The sequence below is a fragment of the Ambystoma mexicanum genome, chromosome 5p (genome assembly GCF_040938575.1).
Source record: "Ambystoma mexicanum isolate Mex_15411 chromosome 5p, UKY_AmexF1_1, whole genome shotgun sequence".
In the NCBI taxonomy this organism is placed as follows: domain Eukaryota; kingdom Metazoa; phylum Chordata; class Amphibia; order Caudata; family Ambystomatidae; genus Ambystoma; species Ambystoma mexicanum.
In genome coordinates, this window is record NC_090930.1 from 890200859 (window position 1) to 890226885 (window position 26027).

The following is a 26027-nucleotide window of genomic DNA, read 5'->3' on the forward strand; positions in this document are numbered from 1 at the left end:
TTGAGTTATGTGGCCAAGTCCCCTGCTCGCCTTCGGATCTCGCGCTCAGTGCTCCATACAGCTACCAGTGCAACAGCGCCCCCAGGTATTTATTATTGTAATAGAAGCTAGTTGCATGTTTTTCTATGTTTAGTGAGAGTTTCATCCTAATCAGAATGAGTGTAATCTCATTTTTTTTAACACCTATGGTAGTTCACTTCCATTTAAACAACAATGCAGTCCAGCACAAATAATACCTTAAATGTTTGTTCTTGAGATTTTGAATTTACACTTAGTGCAGATTTCCAAAGCATTGTACTTTTTTTCTCATATGGTAATTAGATGCATGATAGCCAGATCAATGCCAAATGTGACAAACATTCTGAACATCTGATATACATTTGACTTGGATAATCCCTTATTTTATTGTGTCCAGCATTAAACCATGCTAGAGTTTAATGGATATTTTGCCCAGGAATATGATCACAGGCCTTTGTGACCTCAGTTCATATTTGGAAAATTCCCATTCTTTTCTACTGTTGATCTGTGAATCTGTATTCTGTGTCAAAAATGCACTGTATATTCTTTATAATTCTCTAATATGTGCGTGTTTTCTGCTCATATATATATATGAAAGTGAAAATGTGTTGGTTTGTGGCTTTGTTTAGGTTCCCTATACAATTCTGCCCCGTTTCACCAATCTGCACCAAATTGTGCACAGTCACCTTTTAGAACCCTACGGACATTACTGGCTGCGACATTACTTGCTACATGACATCTGGTAAACCTACCCCTTCACCCGGGATTTCGGGGGAAAAGTGAAAATGTGGGTTTGTGGGTTCACGTATGTTCCCTTTACAATTTCACACCATTTCACCAATCTGCACCAATCTGTGCACAGTTACCTGTACCTATGAGGGAATCAAAGCTTGGGCAACGCTGAGTATATCAGCTAGTAATGAATACAATTGATTGTCCGGAAACAAGAGCACTACCCACTGAAAAAAACAACAATGCTAATTAATGATTACACGTAGATATCTTTGGTTGAACGGCAAATGTGAATAAATGTTAAAAAATAGATTGGTCAAATGATAAACCTTTTCTAAATCGGTGCAAATCTGATCTACGAACAACCCAACAACTCTATATAATGTATAGCCCCTTGAGCTCATAATCCATTGCGGTTCCCCTCGGATCGTCCCGCCCGTCCCCATTCCTGTTTATTTTTCTCCTTCCATTATGTGTTTATCCCAAACAGTATTGTTTTCGATGAGTTCATGGGCACAAGTGTGCATATTATTTTAGTCCAGGATTATTCTACTGCATTAGCACATTTATCACCTATATTCTGTCAGTGTCTCATTCATACAGCGTACTGCCTTTTCCAGTCCCATTAGATATCATTGTGGCCGTGAGCAACACCAGAAATATCTAGGGCATGGTCTTTAACTGCGGTAGTGGGCAGAACCTACAATGATTTCCTATAGGAATTCAGGATGAACATACTCACCCTAAGTACTCAAGGGGTTCATTAAATTGCCTTTTAAACAGATTCCAGTTCCCGTCTGTCACCCCCTTCTTTACCTATTGTCATGAATCATCGATTCTGCCCTTTCTGGACGATCTGGTCACTAAGGCACCGACATGCAGCATCCATTTTTAAGCAATATATGGCCGACGGCGTGGGTAAACGCACGGTCTAGTCTTTTGGTTCTGTCTTTTGGTTCTGTCTTTTGGTTCCTTGAAAAGAGACACGCCCCTGCGGCTCGGCGCGCCCCAACGCTACGCTTGTCGCGTGTCCATACCCTTCAGCCGGCAAGTTGTTTCCTGGTCCCCCTTATCCTCGTTCTGCTTTCCTTCCCCATAGCTAGCCGCTCTGTGACACATATTCCTACTTCCTTCCTGGTATCCTTCTTCCGAGCCGCTCCTCGATACCTCCGTTAACAAGAAGCTGCGCGAGCCGCTGCTGTACTTCTTGGATCTGTACTTTTCCTTCCTGGCTTGTTTCACGGCCCCTCCTGGATCCTTCCTGGAACTCTGAACGCTCTTCGAATCAATGCTCCTCTTTAGGCAGGAGCCGGGAACCTCCCGCTGGCTACCTGCCTGCATACTGGCTTCAGAAGAAACACGCCCGTACCTCTTCAAGACCCGCACCTCCAAGAAGGAGAAACCTGCGAACACTAGAAAGAAGACAGCAAGAATCAAACAGGTGAGCCAAGAGTCTGAGGACTCGGATTGTGACACCTATGACCCTGCCGTACTCCATCTTAAGAATATACTGAGCACCCACCATAGTCCTGTACGGCCTGATCTGCTGTTCCTGTTCATTTGGCCAGGGCTGCCTTGAGGAATTTTGGAGCCCAGTGGCAGACATATTTGGTCTCATATAATAACTGATTTCACGGATAGGGGGGGGGTGGAGATTGCACTCAAATAAGGCAAATAGAAAGGCTTACTGTGCCCAGTACATGGCAATAAAGAATGAATTAATTAATTATAGTTTATTTGCGGATAGTTTATAGCGCCTATACACACATGTTTCAAAGCGCTTCAAGGCAAGGGAGGGAGCCAGGGATAATACAAAGAAATTCTAACAAGGCCTTGAGACATTAAGAATGTGAAATTAACTATCATACTAGGCATGGCGACATTTCAGATAGTGCAAGGGCTTAGACAAAGATAGGGAGGGGAGGAAGGAGATGAGAACAGACAAGCGACTATCGTACTAGGCCTGACAACAATTCTGGTAGTGCTGGAGAGGGAGGTGAAGGAACAAACAAGCTACTATCGTACTAGGTCAGACGACATATCTGATGGAGTAAGTGCATAGAATAAAGTAAGGGGAGGGGTGAGGGATAGAGGGAAACAGGAGAAGTATTTCTTAAGACCCTCCTTACAAAGAAAAATAAATACGAAATAGATAGTCTGTGTGTAGATGTGTGCAAGTAAGGACGTTTACAAACTGCGCATAACCATTTTTTATTTTATGTATTTAAATATTTTTTATTGTGGGAACTTAACCAAAAGGCATTGGAAGCTGAACACAAGATTAAATATAAGATGTGGAAACATTTTTTAAAATGGCAAAACTTCATTGGGAAACAGACATTTTTATGAAAAAGTAACAAGAAAAGGCTGCTGAATGCAGAATGGAAGGCAATGAATTCCAAAATCCAGGTGAAGCAAAAGAAAAGGCTTGCTTGAAGGTTTGCTACTTATATACTCTGGGGGAATTTAAGCATAAATTATCTTTGCTGCATATCCGTGTAGATTCAGTGCCAGCTGGTGCATTTCATCCTGGTAGAGTGGTTGATGTAAAATGAGAGCCTTATAAGCATTACAGACACATTTTAAAAATATCCAATCTTCTGAGGGCAGTCAATAAAATGTGCTTGATATGGTGTAATACAGCAGTCCTGGTTGTGCTGGGCAATGCCGCAGGGCCGCCCAAGGCGAGGCAGGGTAACTGATGTTACCATCCAGCAGGCCAGGAGAGAGGCAGCCCACCCCCATGCCTGCTCCTCTCTCCCACAGCTGCAGAGACACGCAGTCTCTGCTACACAAAGCTGAGGAAGGGTGAGGTGTGAACAATCACCTCACCCTTCCTCTAAGCAACAAGGTGCTAAGCACCTAAGGAAAACCAACAACCAGGCAGGGCTCAGGTTCAAAGACCTGCCCCCCCCCCCCCCCCAGACAGTTGGCTATCCGGCCGGGGGCTGGAACACAGCCCCCATTACTATGCACATCAAAGACCCAGGGCTCCCCTGGGTCTTATAAATAAAAGCAGCATGCTCTGAGAAAACACAATCTGTTTGTGGACCCTGAACGGGGACCCAAACAAACAGGAGGTTCGCTGTTCACTCAGCGTCTTCCAACCTTTGCTCCTTTACCACAAAACCCTCACACCCTACAAAATAAGGGAGAAGAACAAAGGAAAAGAGGTGCAAGGCACTGTACGGTGCCCACAACAAGTCGTGGGACATGAGAAGGCGGCACGGGCCAGAGGGAGTGCCCAAAAGTATGATACTATTATGATATGTGATTATTGTTATCTCCATAACCATATCTGCACAATAAAATCCTACAGCCTTTTATTGCCAACACTTGACAACATTTTGTGAGCCAAATTATTTTCGGGTGAGAGTAAGGGGTCGGCCAACACAAGTGCATGCATATGGGTTCAGCAGTTATAACCAGTCATGAGTCAGGTAGCTGTGTGCAAGGAGGGCTTGAGAGGTTGAAGAGTGCAACTAGATGCTCCTAACAATATGGCAGTGCCCCGTCAATATTGGAGAGAAGAAGAGCCTGTTTGAAGTTTGATGGGGACAAAAGGCTTAATTTTTAGTAAAAAAGAAAGTTGGAAGTTAGCAGTCTGTTCTCTCTTTCCAGTGTTAGTTTTAATGATAGTTTGTCATAAAGAGAAAAGCTAAGACATTTTGAAACTGTCCTCAGGATGGCATAATTCAGTCTTTGGCCGGTTGGGCCAGCTGGGGGGAGGGGTGTGGGGAGTAGGTTTCAATACCAGCGGAATAGTTCTTAGATTGTGAAATTTAAAGTTGGCAGGCATCACCCAACTCCCATTTTGGACAAATAGGCTACCAAGTTATGATGGTCTTCAACGGATGCAAAGCAAAGCTACATTTGGGTTTCATTGGCATATTGTGGGATTTTGACCTCAAGGTTCCTGGATAAGATCCCCACGGGTTCCACATACAGGTTAAACTTGATTGAGGACAGAATAGAGCCGTTTGCAACACCACACCTAACAGGCATACAAGTTGATATAATGGATTTAACCTGAACTGCTTGTTGGCTAGATAGTCAGAAAGTAAAGGTGGTTATAATTGTATCATACAGGCCCATTCAAGCATAAAGGTGATCTACTAGCACATCATAATGGACCATGTCAAAGTCTGCTGGTAATTCAAGCAGCACCAAAAGAAAGACATCTATGACAACATTAACAAGAAAAATATCATGTAATAACTGGAGTGTAGATGTTTTCTTAATACGGGATACAGGGAATCCTGAATTATAAAAATTGAAGAGTTGGCGATTATCGATATGGTTCACTAATCTGATTGCAGTTACCTTCTCAATGATTTTACTCGGGAAACAAAATAAGTAATCATACAGTGATTATTAAGTACATTGGGATCTAAGAAAGGCTTTTTTTAAAGTTAGGAAATCAATCCTTTCTTGATGTACGATAGAAAGATTCCTTGGGTTAAAGATAAATGTACCAGGCTACTCAAGTGGGACAAAGCCGAGGGAGGAGGGAAGAACAAAGCTAAATATAGTTGTCAATGCCATTACGAATTTCTGTAAATGAAATGAATTGTGGGCTCCCTGCCATGTTGCCTGAGGGATCCCATACATTTAATCATATGTTCAGTAGTATGTATAGCTCTGAGTCTGAGCACTGTCTCTAAATCAGATGAAGACTAGCTGGTGGCGATTACTTTGGTGATCTAACAATCTCCAAACTTGGACGGTGATAGCATTCCAGAGTTCCATTTCTTCCCATCATACCAAAACATTCGACTGCTATTGCCCAGGCTTTCGAGCCATTTAAATCCCAGCATATGGGGATGTCCAACTTCAATGTCAGCAGCACAAAGAAAAACAGTTCCTTGTCTAAGTCTAAACCTGCAACTCCTGATGTCCAGGACACATCCATGAAGACTTCCAGAGAGGGATGTTGGTTCTGCTTACCATCCAGGAATATTCATTTCCGATCAATGGCAGAAGCTTGTATTTACTTTAATAGTCCCACATTTCTTTATATTCTCTTGCACTGCCACTATTCCCATCAAACCCCACATCCCCAAAATGTCAGACATTCTGCTCTGAATTACTACAGGGGATTCAGTGGCTGTTTGCCACTTGAGTGATCAAACTGGTACCGGAATACCAAATGTGTCAAATGTCCTACTGATGTATTCATTTAGAGCCCAAGAAAAACAGGGGACTTAATCAATGCTGGACCTTTACAGTCTCATTCGGTTTCTTACCGTCAACACTTTTCACATGGTTACCCTGCTCTGGTTTTGAGGTGTTGCAGTTGGACAACTATATTTTCGTATTCTGATCCTGGAAGAGCACGGAAAATGTCTGTTTTACGCTAGATGTAGCGCGCTTGGACTAAGTTTTTCCATTTTCACAGAAGTTCTTTCAGTGGTGACCGCACTTCCACATAAGGTCGGTGTTCATCTTTTCCCTTGTCATCCAAAATCACTTCTGCAAACATCACAAATCAATTCCCTAGAAATGTCCTCAGATGTTCAAAGGCCTTTCTTCACCAGAAATCAAGAATATTGTGCTTCACTTCTCAAATCACTCTCAGCATAGCTTGGTGTTTCCAGAGATTCCAGTGATTAATGGCATCTTGCATACATGTTCTTCCTTTGGCTAATATGATTAAAAAAACAAGGGCTAAGGGATATGTTTCAAAGGCTTCATGATGGTCAGGGCGGTTAATCGATAAACACATGTAAGATTTAACAAAGAGGTAGCAAACCTGTTTCTCTAGATGTTTTGGCCTACAACCCCCATTGGATCTCTGAATACTGCAAATAAATGTCAAAGCCCAACAAAACAAGTAACCCCTTTTCACCTCCATATATTTGCAGGGGGAGATCCCCCGCCCCCTCCCAATACCCCCTCATCTTTTATATCTACTTTTTTAAAAAAAAATATTTTTATTGTATTCAAACCAAACAACAGTACAACAAAACATAAATAAACACATTAAACAACATAAACACCGCAATCCCCATCCCTCCCCCCTATGAGCCTGTATGTTCTTCACTTTCAGTATCTGCTTCGTGTGGCAGGGTATCGCCGTCCTCAGATTCAACAGGAGCCGACACTGCTCCAAACATTTCAGCTATCAATAATTTCCATGCCATGAGGGAGCCCATTTCTTCATCCCCCCCCCCCCCGCGTTACTAGCCTCTTGCCACACCCCTGTTTCAGCCTCCGCCCATTTTTGTAGGTCCTTCCACCAGACCTCCACCCGTGGCTTATGACACTCCTTCCATCCCATGGCGATCCTACGTTTCGCAAGCACATATGCCAAATCTCTCAGTTTCTCACCATGTTTGAGTTTTCGCGCCCTGGGATACCCCCCCAGCAAGCAGGCCCAGGCCGAATCTACTTTAAGCGTGACCCCCTTTCCTGCTAGTTTCTGTGCCACTTCACCTCAGTAGCATGCAATTACTGGGCACGCCCAGAACATGTGTATCATGTCGGCATTCTCCTCGTCACACTTAGGGCACGCCTGGCGCCCAATATTACGGAACTTTGATATTCTCAGAGGGGTCATGTACGCCCTATGCGTTATATATAACTGTATCTGTTTGAACCTGGCATTTCTCGACACCTTCTTATGATATCCCAAAGCACGTTCCCACATCCCATCTTCCATCGGGGCTCCCATCACTGTTTCCCATTCTAATCTCAAATGCACAAGGTCATTCCCGACCTTAGTCATCAACATCTCATACAATCTAGAGACCTCATGCCCACCCTCCGATGTATCATATATCATCCCAACCGTAGCATCCGGTTCATCCGCCAAAATAGTTTCAGGCCACCTACTCTGAATCTCCTGCACTACCCTATGACAAGTGACATATTGGCCTCTATGCAATCCCGCCACCTCCTCCAGTTCCTCAAACTCCATAATAGTCCCGTCTTGCCAAATGTCTCCCAAAGTGACTAGTCCCACTGACTCCCAGTATGTCCTGATGATTACCCTCAGCTGCCTGTCTCCCTTCGCCAGTGCGACCAGTGGTATCTGCAGAACACACGGCAAAGGGTCCCCCATCATCCGACAGGCTCGGCGCCACATGTTCCGCCCCAAAGCCAGCATTCTAGGGCGCTCCCTCATGTCTGCGCTGGCCACCCAGATCATTTCCCGCAAGTAAAAAGGGGTGCAGTCCCTCCCGAACAACCTGTGTTCAGGGGTCTCTTCATCGGAGAGCCACTTAGCCACATATTGCAGTTGCGCTGCCACATAGTAGGCTTCAAAATTAGGCAGTTTAATACCGCCTTTTTCGTAAAAGTTCTGTAGCTTCCATAATGCAACTCTGTTCCGGGTACCGTGCCACAAAAATTCCCTGCACATACTGTGCAGCTTTACAAAAAACTTCTTAGGTATCATGTATGGGATATTGTTGAAGTAATGCAAAAGCCTAGGTAATACCACCATTTTAAGCATAGCACCTCGGCCCATCATCGCTAAGGGCAATCTCTCCCAGAACCTCATGCATTTCCCGATCTTCCCAATGGCTAATTCAGTATTGCGCCTATGTTCTTCCTCCGTCGTGTGATACACGTCAATTCCTAGGTAGCGGAAAGAGCTCGTCGCCCACGGAACCTGCAACACCGGCAACCTCTCCACAGGAGTCCCCACATAGCTACCCAGCGGAAATAGAACAGATTTCTGGGGGTTCACCGCTATACCGGACAGCCTGGCATATCTCCCCATCACCTCCAAAACATACCGCAGATTTTCTTCCGGGTATCTCAGATATAGTAACAAGTCATCTGCATACAAGGATATAAGGTGACACTCCCCTCCCACCTCGATACCGATCGGGTCATATTGCTGCCTGAGGCAAATTGCTAAGGGTTCCAGGGCCAATATGTACAGCATCGGGGACCAGGGGCACCCCTGCCTAGTGCCTCTGCCCAGCTGCCATCTTTCCGACACCACTGCACCCGTGCGGACCCTGGCCAGCGGTGCACTGTATAACATCTCAGCCCACCTAATATAGCCTGGCCCCACTCCATACCCTTCTAGGGCCGCCAGCAACCATGGCCACTTAACAGAGTCGAACGCTTTAACCGCGTCCAATGCCACAATCGCCATTTCGCCGTCATCACTGCGCCCCCATTCGACCACCCGGTGGAGTCGTCTATGGTTGTGAGTGATGTTCCTGCTCGGGACATAGCCCGTTTGGTCAGGGTGAATTAACTTGCCGATCACTCTCCGCATTCTGTTGGCCAGGACAGCCGTCAGTCTCTTGCTGTCCTGGTTCAGCATCGACAAGGGCCTGTAGGAGCCGCAACTGTGTCCCGGTTTATTGGGCTTGGGGAGCGGTATTATGATCGCCTCCCTGAGTGACTCTGGCAACCGTCCCACCTCGAACGCTTCATTAAGCATTTCTAGCATGGGTGGGAGCACCTCCTCCCCATACACTTTATAAAATTCACTAGGGAACCCGTCTGCACCTGGAGCCTTGCTGGTGGGTAACTGCCTTACAATCTCTTTCAACTCCTCCAGTGTGATCGGAGCATCCAGCTCCTCCCTCTCCTCGTCACTGACCTTAGGCAGGCCTATATCTTCCAGTACCTCGTCTATCTCCTCCTGGCTGCTCCCCTCGTCATCTTCATATAATGCCTTATAGTATTCCGCAAATGCCCTATTTACACCTTCCTGGGTGTCCACCTCCTCGCCCTCTTCATTGGTTACAAATCGAATCGGGGATCTCGGGGTTTCGCTCTTGTACAACCACGCTAGGAGTCGGCCCGTTTTGTCTCCTCCCGCATGCTGTCTCTCTTATATACTTTTTATAATTTAAGTTGGAGCCTTTCCCAGTATTCTGCGCACTTCTGTTGTAATTTGGAGACTACCTCCGTATCAGTCCCGCCACCTTCCAACTCTCTTTCCAGCTCAATCTCAGCTCTATGCAGATCAGCTAGAACTCCACCCAACAGTCCCTTTGACTTCGCAATGGCGATCCCCCGCATTACAACCTTAAAAGCCTCCCAGAAAGTACCGGCCGACTTTACACTACCAGTATTCACCTCGAAGTAAGCAATAATCTCCTCCCTTATGTCTTCTCTGAAGACTGGGTCCCTGAGCGCCTCCGCCCTGAGGCGCCATGTTGGTAGGCGCGCCCTTGGGGGGGCAATACTGCCACCTCAGGACCAGGGGCGAGTGATCAGAGAGAACTCTTGCTCTGTAGTCTATATGGTCACACTCCGCGACTACGTCCAGAGTGGCGAAGAAGTAATCAAGCCTCGTATGTAGTTGATGCGGAGCCGAAAAATGCGAGTATTGCCTCTCATCAGGGTGTCTCGCTCTCCACACATCTACCAAGCCAAAGTCCGCTAGCAGCGTCTGCAATACTTTAGCCACCGGGCTGGGCTTGGCCGTCTTATCATCCGACCTGTCCACCCTAGGATTCAATACACAATTAAAATCCCCACCCCAAATCACCGCACCCCCCACACACGCACTAAGCTTGGTACACAGCGTTCTAAAGTATGTCTCCGTGTTTTGGTTGGGGGCGTATATTTACAATGCATACTTCTTTGTTCTCTATCAGCCCCCTCACCATGACCAACCTCCCGTCCGCCTCCACAACCTCCCCAGTCAATTTAAATGGGACATGTGGCGCCACCCAAACAAGTACTCCTCTTGCATAAGCAGAGTACGTTGAACCCACCGCTGTCCCTTTCCATTTCCTCCCCACCAACTCCATTTTCTCTCGCGTCAGATGCGTCTCCTGTAGCAAGGCGACGTCTATCTTCTGTCGCTTCAGATACAGCATGACCTTGTTTCGCTTCAAATAACTGTTGAGCCCTCTAACATTCCACGTTAATATCCTAAGGTCCCCCATGGTTCATCAATAGCTCCCCTTCCCCCTCCGAAGCAGCCCTCCCCCCCACACCAAACAGACACCTGATTTTAGTTCCTCCCCCCAGGCTCATATTTAAACTTACACACGCCAAAACCCCAACCCAACCCACTGCCCAGCTCCATCCCTGGATCTCAGGCATCCCCGCGTTTGGTTCTCCCTTGGAAACCCAATTAGAGAACCCGACAGGGTGTCACCTCACTATCAGTGACTAAACTGAACTCTAAATGGGGGTATAAAGATCGACCCCTAGAGGCTCCTTCCTCTCGCACCCGTATCCGTGCTCACGGATCATGTTTCCTACCAACTAACGCCTACATGTTCTCCAACTGCTTCAATGACTATAATCAAGTCCCACAGTCCGCAGCCCAACCAGGCCCGCAGCTTTACTTATCTCGTCCTACTCGGTCTGCCTTCTGGATATCTGGCTCTTGGGGGCAGTTTTGCACGTCCAGCCACTCCATGGCATCCTCTGGGGTGTCAAAGAACAGCATCTTGCTCTTATAAAAAACCTTTTGCTTGGCCGGGTAGAGCAGCATGTATTTGTACCCAACTTCCCGCAATCTCCTCTTGACCGATCCAAAGTTCATATGACTGCGCTGTACCTGCAGGGTATAATCATGGTAGGCAGTTATGTTCGCCGCTCCTCGTTGTATTGTTCCTCCCTTGCGGAAGTGTTCGAGGATCCTTTCCCGGTCCCGGTAATTGAGGATCTTGGGGATCACCGGCCTGGGTGGATTTCCCGGCGGCGGCTTTCTCGTTAAGGCCCTGTGCGCTCTTTCCACCGCAAAACCCTGCGACAGGGTGCCCCCAGTGATCTCCTGCAGCAGCATGTTTTCCACGAACTCCGTAGGGTTGTGACTCTCGGCTCCCTCCGGCAGGCCCACAATACGAATGTTGTTCCTCCGGGCGCGTCCTTCCGCCTCCTCCGCCCTACTCTCCAAGTTGCCCACACGTTGCACCAGGGCATGGAGCTCACACTTCTGTGCGGCGCAGTCTGCCGCAGTAGGGCCCATTTCTTTCTCCAGAGTCCCTGTGCGCTCCGCCAGAGTCCTCGCGTCCTGCCTGAGGAGGTTCACGTCTTCCTGCACCGCCCCGACCTGGAGTTCCATTGCCGTCTTCAATTCCGTCACAGCCAGCTGGAGCTTGGTCTCCCAGGCCACCTTCAGATCCGCGATCGCCGCGAGGACCTCCTGATTCGCGCCCCCCGCGGCCATTTCCCTTGCTTGGGGTTTGTCTTTACTTCTGGCTCCGTCCGGGCCAGTCGGTGTCTTGTCGTATTCGTCAAGCGTGGGCTGTTTACCCTTCGCTCTCAGGGGCTTATTGGACATTCCTTCCGTCAAAGGCAGCCTCCTGTCCACGCTTGGATCTGCAGCAGGGCGTCCCAGTGCACTCTTTTGCTGTCCCTTCGCTACCGTTGCATTCCTGTCACGAGGCTCCTTTGTTCCATGGCCCCGCCGGCCATTCTATCTTCTTCCTCTGACTCTCACAGCCCAATAATAGGCGGAACTGCGCTTCTCCTCCCTTTGAAAAGTTCTGAGGGCGCTCCCAGCACTTTCAGAAGTGCCCATGTATGTTTTCGGCAACCTCTGGGATCTTTATCTGCGCTTTTGTCCCTTTGCCCACCAACAGTTCCGCAATCCAATACTGTACTGCAGGCTCTCACCTCCTGCTAAGCCCGGCCTTCACCTCATTTATCCTCAGCTGCACGCTTATTGAAAGCCGGCGCTTGGGCTACAAAAGGTCAGGGGCTTCGCTCCGTGTCCAGACGCACGCTACATTAGTAGCCTTCTAGTCAAACATCCAAGTTATTGGACGGGCTCAATGCCCCAGCTGTCCACTGTCCGTACTGCTGCTCCCGCGGCCGATCTTCCCTAACACGAGTTACAATGTATCTCTGGCAAGGCCCGGCTCCCTTTCAGTTACGCGCTGTTCTCCGCAGCGGTGAATCGGGCAGGCTGCGTACCCTCCGATCCCGACGCTCCTGCACCAGGCCGCTTCGGCGACTCCCGGGCCTCGGGGCCGCGTCGCACGGGGCCGCCTCACTGCAGAGGCTGCACACCTCGCGGGCCTAGGGCTGGGTGCCGGGTGCCCTTAATATTTATAGCACACCCGATCCATGCCCCTCCAATGCCGCTCACCTCCGTTGCAATCGCCAGGCGCCCAGGCCAGCCTCTCCTTTGTGCCTTGATTATGCGGCGGCGGCGATCTTCTTCTTCGTTACACTCTCACCTCCAGATTTTCGCTTAGCTTCTGGCAGCGCTCTCACAGTACGGGTCCGTGCCAAAATGTATCCACACGTGCACCCGAGCTTCGTGTACACAATCCTGTTTGTCACAGCCTAATTGCATCAGCCTTGCACGGTTTTCAGTCGGATAATGTGCGGATCTGCAGGAGCCCCCGTATGGACACGTCTTTTCACATGGTTCCTGGCCACGCCCCCCCTTTTATATCTACTTAACCCCCCACATACATGGGGTAAAATGGGGGTCTCGAATTTCAGTATTTTTGCATTTTGACATTATTTCCTTTTCTTTTTTCCTATGATCTCACTCCCATCAAGAATAGTGAGTGGCGATGGATCCTTGGAGTGGTAGGATGAAACATCTGGAGTGGGGCAGTTTGGCTAACCCAGTCTCAGAAATATCTGAGTAAAAGGTGTAGGGAAGGGATGAAGCATAGTGCATCATGCCGCTCTACCTAATGGGGAAGAACTGGTCTCCCTCTGGATCTCTTTTCTAATCACAATCCTCTCCATCAGTCCATCTCTGGCATTTTGCCCCCACCATTCGTCCTGTTTCTTAACCACTGTTAGGGCTATAGTGCCCAGTTATGTCCTCACTGATATAGTGGCAAAAAACGAAAAAGTGTCCTGACAAGTTCACTAAACATACATATGAATGAATTTATAGTAGTCTCCTCAATACCAAGGGCATAACTCGAAGAGTCTGTATATTACTCAACTCGAGTTAATAGGGGAGTCCTAACTTGGACTACCTATATATCTGAAAAAGCTCCTAGGTATATGTTTATTATTAGCATGTCCACCTAAATCTTCATTGTGGTCTTTTAAGATCTTTTAACTCCATAAATTCTCAATTCTATTTAAGAATGTTACAAAAATATCTTTTTTATTACTCACATGCTAGGTCTGTAAATTACCAAGCACAATTGGCTAAAGAGAAAGTTCAATGCTTTGAATACCTAGCATATACCTAGCATATACCTAGGAACCTCTCACAATCTCTCAAAAAACTGCTGAAAAAAACACTAACGATTCCAGAAGTCCGCAAACTCGTCTGGATCTTTGAAAGAGTGGACGCTCAAGCTGCGTCTATGGCAGGCCCGACCACTCCAAAACACAAATCTACTGAACTCATAGCAGCAGTACAACCACCAGCTCCACGACAAGGTGACAAGGGCGCATACCCATACAGGCAATCGAGCCTACAGGTGCCGAGGCAACAGAGACAGTGCTATCGCTGCGGCATAGCCTTCGCACATTCAGGGTCCTGCCCGGCCCTATCGCAAAGATGCGCTAACTGTGGCAGAGAGTGCCACTTCCAATCTGTGTTGAGGGAAGGAAGACCATTCCCCACTGTGAGGCCCCATGTACCCATCACGACACCCTACCGGCCACCACAACCGCAGTACTGAGATTCCCCCAACCACTGCAATGCAGGTATGTCAGAGCCGTGGACCAATAACACTACCAAGACTACCCACATAGCTACGGCTACCAGGAACAACCATCGCACCTGATGGACGAGCAGGGATGAGCCCCCAGAAGGCTACACAGAAGAGGAAACCTACTACAACCCTGTGGGCCCCGAAAGCGCCTCATACTATGACCCAACAACACAGGATGAATACGTCAACCTTATTCAAGACAGTGAAGAAGCCCAAGAAGCACCAAAAATCCCAGTCAAGATGGGCAACTGCCTGTTCTAGTTCTTAGTGGACTCCGGCGCCACCGTAAACATCATGGGTGAGCAAGAATACTTGAAAATTCCCAACACACCGGCACTTCAGTCAACGTGATCCAGAATCTTTCAATGGGGTGCAGCCACACCCCTGCAGACCATTGGGCACTTCAGGCGCTGCCTTCTCCTCAAGGGCTGACAAACTGACACCACCGTACACGTCATCAGGTGCCCCACCAAAGGCTGATGCCTCCTCAGTTACTACACGGCCTTATGCCTAGGACTGATCGACATACATGTAGGAGCCAATGATGTGATTACTTCAACCGCAGTCCATCACTGGTAGCTAATTCACGTCGTATTGTTTTTAGAATTCCATTTTCTTCGGCGATGCATACCCCTCTTATGTAACACTTTAATGTTTCCCACAGCGTCCCCGCTGACGAAACAAACAGAATCTTGATTGAGGTCCAAAAAGGATGTGATCTCCTCTTGTAGTTCAGTTGGAATACTTGGTCTGTTAGTGCTCCGGGTTTGAAGCACCAGTGTGGTGCGTGGCGTGATCTGAGGAGGTTTTGGGGAGGATTTGGCATTTACCCCATTGGAATATACTTTGTGCGGAGACGAGGAGGTAGTCTATGTGTGAGCTTGTGTGGTGAACGTCTGAATGAAAGGTGTACTCGCGATTCTCCCAATTTATGTGTCTCCATATGTCAACTAGGTTGTATGCCCTGCATATCTCTTGCACTTGAACGTGTGGCCTTGGACGTGTGGGTTGTGGTAGCCTGTGATTTGTCTTTTCGTGGGTCTAGGTGAGTGTTAAGGTCTCCGCCCCATATTATGGTTGCTGTGTTGATCTGTGTAAGATGTGAAAGCACCCAGTCAAAGTTATTTGCTCTGTCCACGTTGGGCTCGTATGAGTTTACGAATGCGATCTCTCTCCCGGCTATAACCCCTTGCACCAGGAGGGCTCTGCCCTCTGCATCTTTTTCCACTTTCATCAAGCGGAATCCGACTTTAGGGTTGATGAGGGTGGCCACTCCTCTGGCGTACGATGATTAGGAGGAGAAGTAGCGGTGGCAGCCCCAGTTTCAAGCCCAGAGGCGTTCTTTGTGTGGGAACAAGTGAGTCTCCTGTATCATAGCCACGTCGACATTGTGGCACTTGAGGTACTACAGAATCTTTCTTGTTTTGGATGGAATGTTACCTCCTTTGATATTCCACGTTGCTACCTTGAATTGGTCGGGTGAGTTTCTTGTTCACGACGTTTGGACTGCGTGCGGACTCTTAATGATCTGTAGTGGTACAGCGGTCTATCCGGGGTCATGGTTGCGCTTGTCTCGCTTAGACTCTGGGAGTGGAGGGCCAAGGCAGTGCGGGAGCAGGTCTGGTTGGTGCCTATCCATAGCAACTCTAGTGACCGGTACCTTACACAGACAACCCCCAACTCGTCCGTTTGGTCTCCTCTCAAAATAAAGTTAATGCTGCTGCACGTGGGGCGCTAGCAACCTCCCAGGGGTAGGTGCTCCTTTCTCAGTCTGCATTAGTTGTGTGGTTCATGGCGGGTTTCTCTCTGCTCGCTCCCTCCGTGGTGCCTCAGGGCCGTTATTTGGGGCCGTGCATCCGTGTCTGTCGAGGAACAGGGTGGTGTCTTCTGGTGAATTGAAGAATTGAACTTTCCCTCCGTATTGAACACGAAGTTCTGCTGGGAAGAGCATTGAGTATACTATTTGGTTGTCACGCAGTCGACGTTTGACTGATGCAAAGGATCTTCTTTGGGCCTGGACTGTTGGGGACAAGTCAGGGAATATTTGGATTGCATCCTGTCATATTGAAGGTTACCTTTTTCCCTCGCCAACCCCAGAATGGTATCTCAGTCTTTGTAATTCAGCAACTTGGCTATAATTGGACGAGGGGGTGCTCCTGGAATGGGTTTAGTGGACGGAATCCTGTGTGCCCTCTCTGACGAATAGTTGTGAAGGAGCAGTGCCGCGAAAGAGGTCTTTGCAGATTTTATCTATGTGGTCCTCCATCTTGTTGTGTGTTGGTTGTTCCCTGACTCCGACCACTCTTATATTGTTTCGTCAAGAGCGTCCTTCTAAATTTTCGTTCTTGGCCATGACCGCTTTTATTTGGCCTTCTAATGTTGATACTCTCCAAGTTAGTGATGCTGCACCATCGTCCAGGTCCGAGACTCTGTTCGTTCTCCAATCTGTCTTTGTGTTTTTCTAGGCGATGTTGGAGTAAATCTACCTTGGACGATAGCGTGTCGATCTTGCTGTCCAGGTTCCCGATCCCTGCTTTTAGGTCCATTAGTATCTCACGGTTGTCCATCTGCTGTGGATGTTCTTCTTCAAAACCTGTATGGTTTTGTGGGGAATCAGGGCGGCTTTCTTGTCTTGGGGTTTTGGATGCGGGCCCTGCGTCGAAGTTAAGCTTTCGCTGCGATTTGTCGGATTTTCCCATTTTGTTGCTTGCCAGGGGGCCTCTTAATGTGGGCAGATGTAGGGAACCGCCGTGGATCAGGCCTGGTATGAGCGTGCTGGTGTGCCTTATTCTGGTGGGGGGGGACCCTGTGCAGATGGGTCTCTTGGTGTTTCTTTGTAGTTCGGAAAAACAGTTGGCAGCACGGTTTTGGCGGATAGTCTTGGGGCCGAATTTTTTGCAGCTGCACCGCCAGAGAGGCACCGATGCCGCAGTGCCATCCAGTGTTGGTCTCGGGGCTGGGGCGTGATTCGGTGTCCCCCTGCGAGGTTCTGAGCTGTGTGTAGAGAGGGTCCCGTCCCTGCGTGACTGTGGAAGGGACCGGTCAAGGCGTTCTGGTGTTGGTGCTTTTTTGGTTAGGGTTTCCGGCTTTCCATTGCTGCTGCTGCTTGTATCACCAGCGCACTGTGCGGCAGGAGGGTTCGGGCTCTGTTGAGTACCCGGCTCTGAAGGATTGGCTGGTGGTTTGTTTATGGCCAGCATTGTTTGTGCAGCTGACCGAAGCCTCCAGAGCCTGCCCCTGATTATAAGTGTCCTGGGGTGGGGTGCCCTTCCCCTCCTCTCTGCTTGGGTGGGGGGCAAGCTTCTTTGCACCGCGGCGCTCAGCTCCTCTCCGTTATATGCTTTCTTTCAGTTCTGGCCGGGGAGTAGGGGTGGAGGGAGCAGGATGTCGCGGGGAGGCCGCCAGCACTCGCTTTTCTCCTGCGGGACTGCCACGTCCCATTGGGTTCACACCCCCTGCCCTCCGGCACACACTCTGCGCTCCTTTCCACCCCGCAGCCACACCTCTCACCTTTCGGACACGGCTCCAGATGGCGCCAGCTGTCACAACCTGGACCGGCGCTCTCTCCCCTACAGCCGCGCCGCCGCAGTGTTCGGGTGTTTCTCGCCTGTTCTGTCGGATGATGCTGTGGAGGCACGGGTCGCGCTCGCCACGTCTCTCCAGCTCCATCGGCAGAGTGGGTTTGCGGCTGACACTGGGTTGCTGCTGGTAGTCGCCGACGGGCTGGGACCTGGCTGGGTGGTGTTCCGCGCTCCTGAGGATCTGTCCAGGCCTCAAGGTTACGGCCCGCTATGAGATCGCCTCCCAAGCCGCGGTCCCTTGGGTCGAATTTCTCTGATTTTGGGCGCAGCGGTTGCTATGTTCTTTCAGGGATCTTTGTATGTTAGGGACGACTCGGCATCAGGATTGCAGCGATTACTCAGGATTGATAAGAAGTCACTCGGGAGCTCACAGAGGAGCCGCCATCTTGGTTGACCCTCTAGCACACCCCCTATGCAGCTTGTGTTTTAATTCAGTGTTTAGCTCTTTAAGCAAAAATTATCCTCATACTAAAATGTCCTACTAATGCGAGCACTACCTTATTGGAGACCTCATTTTGCGCAAGAATTTGTTTTATTTAAAATTAATTTAAAATAAAGTAAATGTGAGTGTTCCAGCTTCGCTGTTAATAAAATCATTTACTTCTGCGTTGAGATGAACAGTCTAATGCATAGGCCAAGAGTGCTGCTTGAGTTGGAACATTTGCATTTCTCATTTCGTATGTTATTGTATGCACTTTTATGTACAGTACAGTTTGACTTTATTAATGCGCGTTTTCTTTTCTTTAGTTAATATCTTCATTGAGATTACCAATAGATTTGGATCCAGAACTCAGCCGTGTGAAATAAATGTAATTGTGATGCCAACCTTCCTCAAAAACAACTCCTCTAGCCCCAAGACACAGGATAAATTGTAAGTGTCCATTTTTAATGTATCCACTTTGACTTGCATTAAGGAGTTCCTGGCAAGTGGTTTACTCGGTTTCTGATGAATATAGCTCTTTCAAATCCTAGCCTACAGATTATTTCTCTAGGCTAAAGTACACTTTTGGTATGATTGATAGGGACTTGTGGACCTGCAAGTGTTTAAGCGAGTTTAGCCAGTAGGTGGCAGCAGTGTTCCCACGACTGTGAGTAGAGACATGGGGCCAAGGTAAAATGTGTAAACAACGTCACAAAGATGCAGTAATTCCTACAGACTAAAAACATATTACTAGTGATCTTCATTACTCCTAGTCAGTTATCTCATCGTAGTAGTTATGTTTGAGTTCGGGCCTTGCTCACAGGAACTCCTTTTTCATGCTGACCTCCTTAGGCCCCTACCCTCCCAGGAGGTATAACCTCCCACAAACCCAAAACATGGCAGTAAATCCAAGTCATGGGCAACTTCTGCCCTAGGACGGGAGGTAAGCGTAGCCCGTACTGGGATGAGTAAGAGTAGGACTAGGAGTAATGTGAATTACCTGTAAGTAATCCAAGCATTACCTCCACATTACTTTTCCTCGTACCAGTGCTTACCTTTGAGTTGTACCAAAGCAGAAACAGGAAGGATGCCTATGCACACAACAAAAGACATAGACACCAAGGTTAATGCAAAATCCACCCAACACCAATTTATTCAAGGAACAGACGAAAGGTAGCAGGCAGAACAAGACCCCTGCCACTACTTCAACCAGACACAGACCCTAAAACCCCCCACACCAAAGGAAGTGGACTGGGGTCCCTCTACGTTGAGCCAGTAATGATGAATGAAGGTGTTGGGAGTAGTCCAGGCGGCAGCCCAGCATATGTCCAGTAAGGGCACTCATCACAAGCTAGCCCAGTAGGCGGCCACCCCTCTAGTGGACCGACCCTGGACCTGCCCGTCCGGTGAGAGGCTCGGTCCGCAGCCTCATAGGCCTACAGAATCAAAGACTTAATGCACTGGCTGATTAGAAGTGGAAGCCCTGCAGCCACAGTCCCCTGCCTCAAAGGTAACCAAGAGATGATCAGTGAGATGAAAGGACTCCGTCTGAGAAAGATACTGCAAGACCAGCTGCTTGACATCTAAACAATGCCAAGCCTCCCCCACAGGAGAGGACGGAGCAGGAAAGAAAGTCAGAAGAACCATCTCCTGAGACCGATGGACCCGCAGGGAGACTTTAGCCACAAAGGAAGGGTGGGACCGCAGGACCAGAGCCTCCTCCCGGACCACCAGAAACAGAGGCCAACAAAAGAGGGCCTCGATTTCCCACAAACGCAGAGCTGAAGTATATGCAAATAAAAAGGGAGTCTTCAGCATCAACCACTTCAGCTCGACATTCTCCAGGGGCTCAAAGGGAGGCCACTGCAACATAGACAGGACCAAAGGAAGATCCCCAACCTCCACCCCTTTCAACAGCCTCAAGACCACAGCATTCCCCCTCGCCGGAAGGGACCAGGAAATCCTAAAGGCCCTAATCACCGCCAGCCCCTTCTCAGACCCCTGATGGAGAAACTGCAAAATATCCAGCAGACCACAGACCAGCACCAGAACACCCCCCGGGAACACCAAGCCAGAAAATTAGACCAATGATGGTCCTAAGACTTAAGCGTAGAGGGCTGTCACACCCTCTGGACTGTCCCAGCCACAGCAGCTGAAAGGCCTAACACCTGCAGAAACCGCCCCTCAGTTTAGAGACCCCAACGGATGAGAGAGGAGAACCCCCCCAAAGGAGACTTCCAACTGGGCAACACCCACAGAGGAGCCAACTTCATCCCCAGAAGACTCGGGTACCACCCCCTCTGAGGCCAGTAAGGGACCACCAGGACTAACACCCTGATCCTGCTGATAACCCTCGGAATCAGGGGGACCAGAGGAAGGGTTTAATGATTTTCTGGCAGCCAGGCTAAGGAAAGAGTGTCCATCTGCCAGGCACCCAGGGACGGAGTCCGTGAACAAAACCGGGGAAGCTGAGCATTGCACGGGGAGGCAAAGAGGTCCAACCAGGGATGTCTGAATCACTGTACACCAGGAAATCTGCAAAAATTAAGGTAACCTTACAGAAAGACTGTTGCAAAATGTGTGATTTAAACAAGAACTTTGTGAGTCCAGTGGAGAAACAAAGGAACTGTTAATAAAAGTGGAACTTTTGCCATCCTAGTCAAGATACTAGGGGAAGGGAACCACCCCACTGGATCCAAGGGTCTTTACCATGGGGAAACATTTCTGTTGGAGTAATTATTACATTTTTGGTTTTGAACACTTTTTGCCAACACCAAGAAAAATACATTTTCTTGCACCCTTTGTTGTTTTGCTTTAGTGTGAGGGTTAGGAACGGACGTTTTGGACCCAAGAATGGCTTTTTAGTGACATACTTCCTGACATACACTGATCCTTAGTTTTGATTTCTAGGTAGGGAAATTACTCTTAGAATACGGCAGTCGGGCAGTTTCCCAGTCCATTTTGTTTCAATAAATGTCTTTACTATAGCCTATGAATCCCTTGTGTTCGACTCTCATTTCTGACCCCTCACAGTGCTCTCTAACGCTCTCAGGGACTTCCTAACTTTCCCTACTCTCACAAGATGTTAGTGTTCTAACGGGAAAGTTTGGAATTGTGGCTTACAGCTTTTCTGTAAAATTCACTTGGTTCCAATGATCCACTGTTGGTTGCCTCTCCCTTCTTCGTATCTGCTCCTGTCCTGTCTCCTCCACACCACCTTCCAGTCCTTCTGATTTTTCAGTCCTCCTTTCTGCTCCCTCCACCCTTTGGTGTTAACTGTCTTTTACTCCTCCTACTCTACTACCACTACTGCTACACCCCCTGCCTCACAATACTACTACCACCCCATGGCTCATACTCCTCCTACCCCCCTATTAATGCTCCCAGTCAACTAATGCTCCTAAGCTACTATTCCCCTCCTGGTACTCCTCCCCTCACTACCATTTCTTCTCTCACTACTACCACTCCTCTTCCCACTATGGCCACTCCTCACTACTACCACGCCTCATGCCACTACTACTTCACACACAACTCCCCCTAACTCCGCCACTCCTCCCATACTACTATCCAGTCACCCTCATTTCACTCAGTACCAGTCTTCTCTCATTCACACTTTAAACTGTGCTTGCCACACAAACATGCACACTCATACTACAGAGCCATGAACACTCCTAATCTAATGCCTCACCTGATCCAAAACTCGTTTACACAATCTACTGCTCCCTTCTTCCTCCTGTTAGTCCCTTGGTCATGATTCACCTCCTCCTTTGACCTCACCCAATTCACCCACGCTCTGTTTTATGGCCACCTACTTGTATAGCCCTCCCTTACTGAGGGTTGGTTAACAGTCTCTACCCAATCCCAGTGCTCCTTTTGGCTCTGCCTGGGCATGAATGTGCGAAAATATGCTTGAAAGTTGGCCTTAGCCCACCCTCTTTTTCTGTGCAGGATTGCCGCCTGGAAGATCGGGCGATGATGGAAGGTGAAGTCCAAAGTTCCTTTCTAGGGTCATATTGTCAGGGACCCTGCAAGTAAGTCCTGGGGCCCTTCCACTTTCAAGTCCATCGTGGTATAGGGGATTTGTATTTGGACTACCAGCGAGCTCGGTCGGTCCTGTTTGTAATGCAGATGCTCAAAGCTTCTGCACGGCTGCTGTGACTGTGTGGTTGGAGCTGGCATCTCTTTCTCCTTGGACACTTCGCCACAACGATTGGGTCTCTGCACCACTGGAGCCTCAGTAGTGTAGGTAGCGGCTTCTGATCTTTTCAGGTTTTCTTTTCGCTTCCTTATGTTCTGCCAGTGCTCTTCTCTTTCTGTGGGCTCTCCATCTGAAACGTAAAGAGAAGACTGACAAGCATATGCATTCAAGGGCAACGCTGGAGGCATAGTTATGCACAGAAGCATAATAGCACAAGGGGGAAAGAGGGTTAGGGGTTTCACTTTGTTTTACTGCCCTTTAACTTAGGACCAGGGTTGGTTCTGGGTTCTCCCCTTCTCCTATCCCCTGTTGACTAGGTTATGGATTTTACCTTGTCACATCAGCCCTCTTGTGAGGGATATGACATCATCTAGCCTAAGGTCAAGACAGGGTTCCAACCAAAAGCTAGTCTACACCTCTACAGTAAGAAGTTGTGCAGATAAGGTTGGTAGTGAAGTACAGTTATTCCCCATTGTTACACACAAATAGGTAAGCACACAAAACTTGCTTGTAGCGCGTAACTAGTGCATGTCATACACATCTCTGTGCATTAATCCAGAGCCTTCTTGCTTTTTAATTTTGATCATATGTAAAAATTATGAATATTTAGGACAGTCTTCATCACCCCTGCATGTCTCCAATTGGTCTTCCTGCTCTAATGCAAGTCTGTAAGCCCCTCTTTCACAGCATGCCATCTCTTCCAACTATTCCAGTTATTTGCATAATGCCTGCTTTTTTATGTACATTTTTCTGGAACTTCTCTTCATTCTGGGGAGAGCAGCATCGCAGCACCTTGGGCATTACTCACTGAAGTCCTGTCCCTTGATGGCCTGCCTCGATCTCCTCTCCCTTTTGCCCACCCCCCCGCACCCACTGACCCCAACACTTCACTTAGCATCACCACATCATGTCCCATCGCTGGAGGGCCCCTTCTGACTCTTCCTGCTGTGCCATGGAAAGAGGGAAGGGGCTTGCTCCTTGGCAGCCTGCTTGCATTTCTATGGAGGCCTCCTTCTGTTGGGCATCCATTGAAAGAGAAACTGTGAAGCAGGAATACTGTGGGTCATTTTCCAGCATGCATACCATGTGATCCTTGCAGGGGAGCAACCACCATTAAAATGTTGGGTGTGGGGAACCCAATAATGCCAGATGTCCTTTTAGGGTGTGGTGATTGTGAGGTTTTGCTCGGTCCTCAAACTGACAGAGGCACATATCACGCGGGAACAGCTGTAAAGATAACCTGCTTTATTAACCGTCAGGCATGAACTGCCGAAACCCCTCAACCCCCTCCCACACCCCAACGTCACTTCCCGTGTGGCGGGAAGAAGGACCGCAACGGCGGTCCGCCCACCTAACGAGGTGGACGGGCAGTATGCCCATAGGAACAACATGACATCTCCCCCCTTTTTAACGTGCGAGGTACTTGTCCCTTTTCACTCCATTTCCTCAATGAGTCTGTGAGGTTTTATCCGACTTCTCAGTGGCTGGCCTGACCTTCGCGGGGTCCACCCCGTCTCTTCATGTTGTATTGTGCTGTCTTCGCTGTCAGAGGCCTCACCATCTCCCAGATAGGGGGCGTCCCGCCCTCTGTCATCGCCACTGTCTTCAGCTCTGTCCTGTACGTCTTGTGGGTGTGTTGTCCGAGGATTGAAGTGTGATACATTCCGAGTTACTGAGGATTTGTCCATCCTTTGTGCTGTGATCATTGTTCCTTTCCTCTGTGTGACAGTCGGCGATTCTTTTGCGAATGTGGCGTCCTCTTTTCTTTGCTTCGGCTGTCGCATCCACACTTGGTCCCCTGGTTCGATGTTTGACTCTTGAGCTTTCCTCTTATGGTCAGCAGTCTTTCATTTTGGCTTTTGCTGTGTCATCTTTGGCTCAGGCCTCCTGTTCTAGCGGTGTGGCCTCTGCTGAGTGGGTGTCTTCCGGCAGCCTTGTTATGACCGGTCGCCTGAACATCAAGTCAGCCGGGCATATTCCCGTCGTGCTATGAGGGGTGTGTCGATAATCTCTGAGGAACTGATAAAGTGCTTGTTCAAAAGGTTTGAGTATGGCTGCTATTTGTAGAGTTCGTTTAATGTTGGACATGAATCTTTCAACCATGCCATTCGCCTGAGGCCATCGGGGCGATATCCTACGGTGTTGGAACCCCATGTACTTTGAAAAGTTCTCGAAGTCCCGACTCATGAATGGTGCTCCGTTGTCCGACTTTATGTTCTTGGGTATTCCATACGTGGACAACATGCGGTCTAGTGCTGGGATGACTCTCGAGGCAGCGGTGCTGTTGATAATTTGAGCCTCTGGGAACTTGAATGTTCATCTATTAGCACCAGTACATATGTGCCGTCTCTCAGCCGTCCAAAGAAGTCTACCGCTAGTTCCTCCCACATGTGTCCTGGTAGGGGTGACCTGTGTAGCGGATTTGGGTGTGGGGGTGGTGCCACTTGTGCGCACGTCGGGCATTTGCCCACTATGTCTTCCACCATTGCGTCCAGTCTGGGGAACCACACTTTCTGCCTTAGTAGTCTTTTGGTGGCTACCACCCCTCGGTGACTTTCGTGCGCGACATGTATCGTCCTGGCTCGTAGCGATTTTGGGAGGTGTACTTTGCACCATTTTAATACTACGTGTTCATCAACTATGGAGAGTTCATCTCGGACTTGGTCTATGTGTTTGACGTCAGCTTGGGCATCCTCCGATTCCTGCCTCGCTTGCTGCCGCATATGTGCTCTCCTTTCTTCTTGTATGCAGTGGCGTATGATGCGTAGCGCTGGGTCCTGCTCCGATTGTGTGATTACGTCTGCCCATCCCACGGGCAGCGGTTGCAGGTGATGGACAACGTAGTTGAGATATTCATCTGCAATGAATGGTTGAGGACTGGCGGGTCCAGTGGGGTGTCGAGACAGATAGTCCGCCGGGTTGTCTTCTTTGCCCGGGCGGTGCTTGATGGTGAATTTGTAATCCTGTAGACGTAGGCCCCATCTGGCTATTCTCGGGGGGATTCTTGATTTTGGATCTCCGTAGACTGTGGGTAGGGCCTGATGATCTGTTATTACAGTGAACTCCTTGCCATACTGGAAGAGGTGGAAGTACTCACATGCCCATATTACCGCCAAGCTTTCCTTTTCTGCTTGTGAGTACGCTTGTTCTGTGGGGGTTAGGCTCATGCTGGCGTATGCCACTACGTATACGTTCGTGGGTGCCTGAGGGTCAATTTGTGTTAGTATGGCACCCAGGCCAACGGGGCTGGCGTCGAGGATTACTTCCGTGTGTCGTTTGGCATCAAAGTAAGCCATGTCCTCCGCTCTTGTGATGGCGTCCCGTATTTCTTCGAATGCCCTCTGACAGTCCGTGGACCATGTGTAGGGTTGGTCCTTTCTCGTTAGTAGACGCAGGGGGTTGCTGATCGTAGCATAGTCCTTAAGGTACCTGGAGCAGTAGCTGGCCAGTCCAAGGAACGACCTGAGCTCGGTCGCGGTGGTTGGGGGTGCGGCTGAGTTGAG

General features: G+C 48.8%; 1 protein-coding gene across 1 annotated transcript in view; it reads left to right on the plus strand.

The window, feature by feature from the left end:
* Nucleotides 1-26027, plus strand: part of PKD1L1 (polycystin 1 like 1, transient receptor potential channel interacting) — a 2330280-nt gene that overhangs the window by 862990 nt on the left and 1441263 nt on the right. The window contains exon 21 of the mRNA XM_069613333.1: nucleotides 18653-18776. Within this exon, the coding sequence (XP_069469434.1) occupies nucleotides 18653-18776 (124 nt within the window). The remainder of the gene's footprint in view (nucleotides 1-18652; nucleotides 18777-26027) is intronic.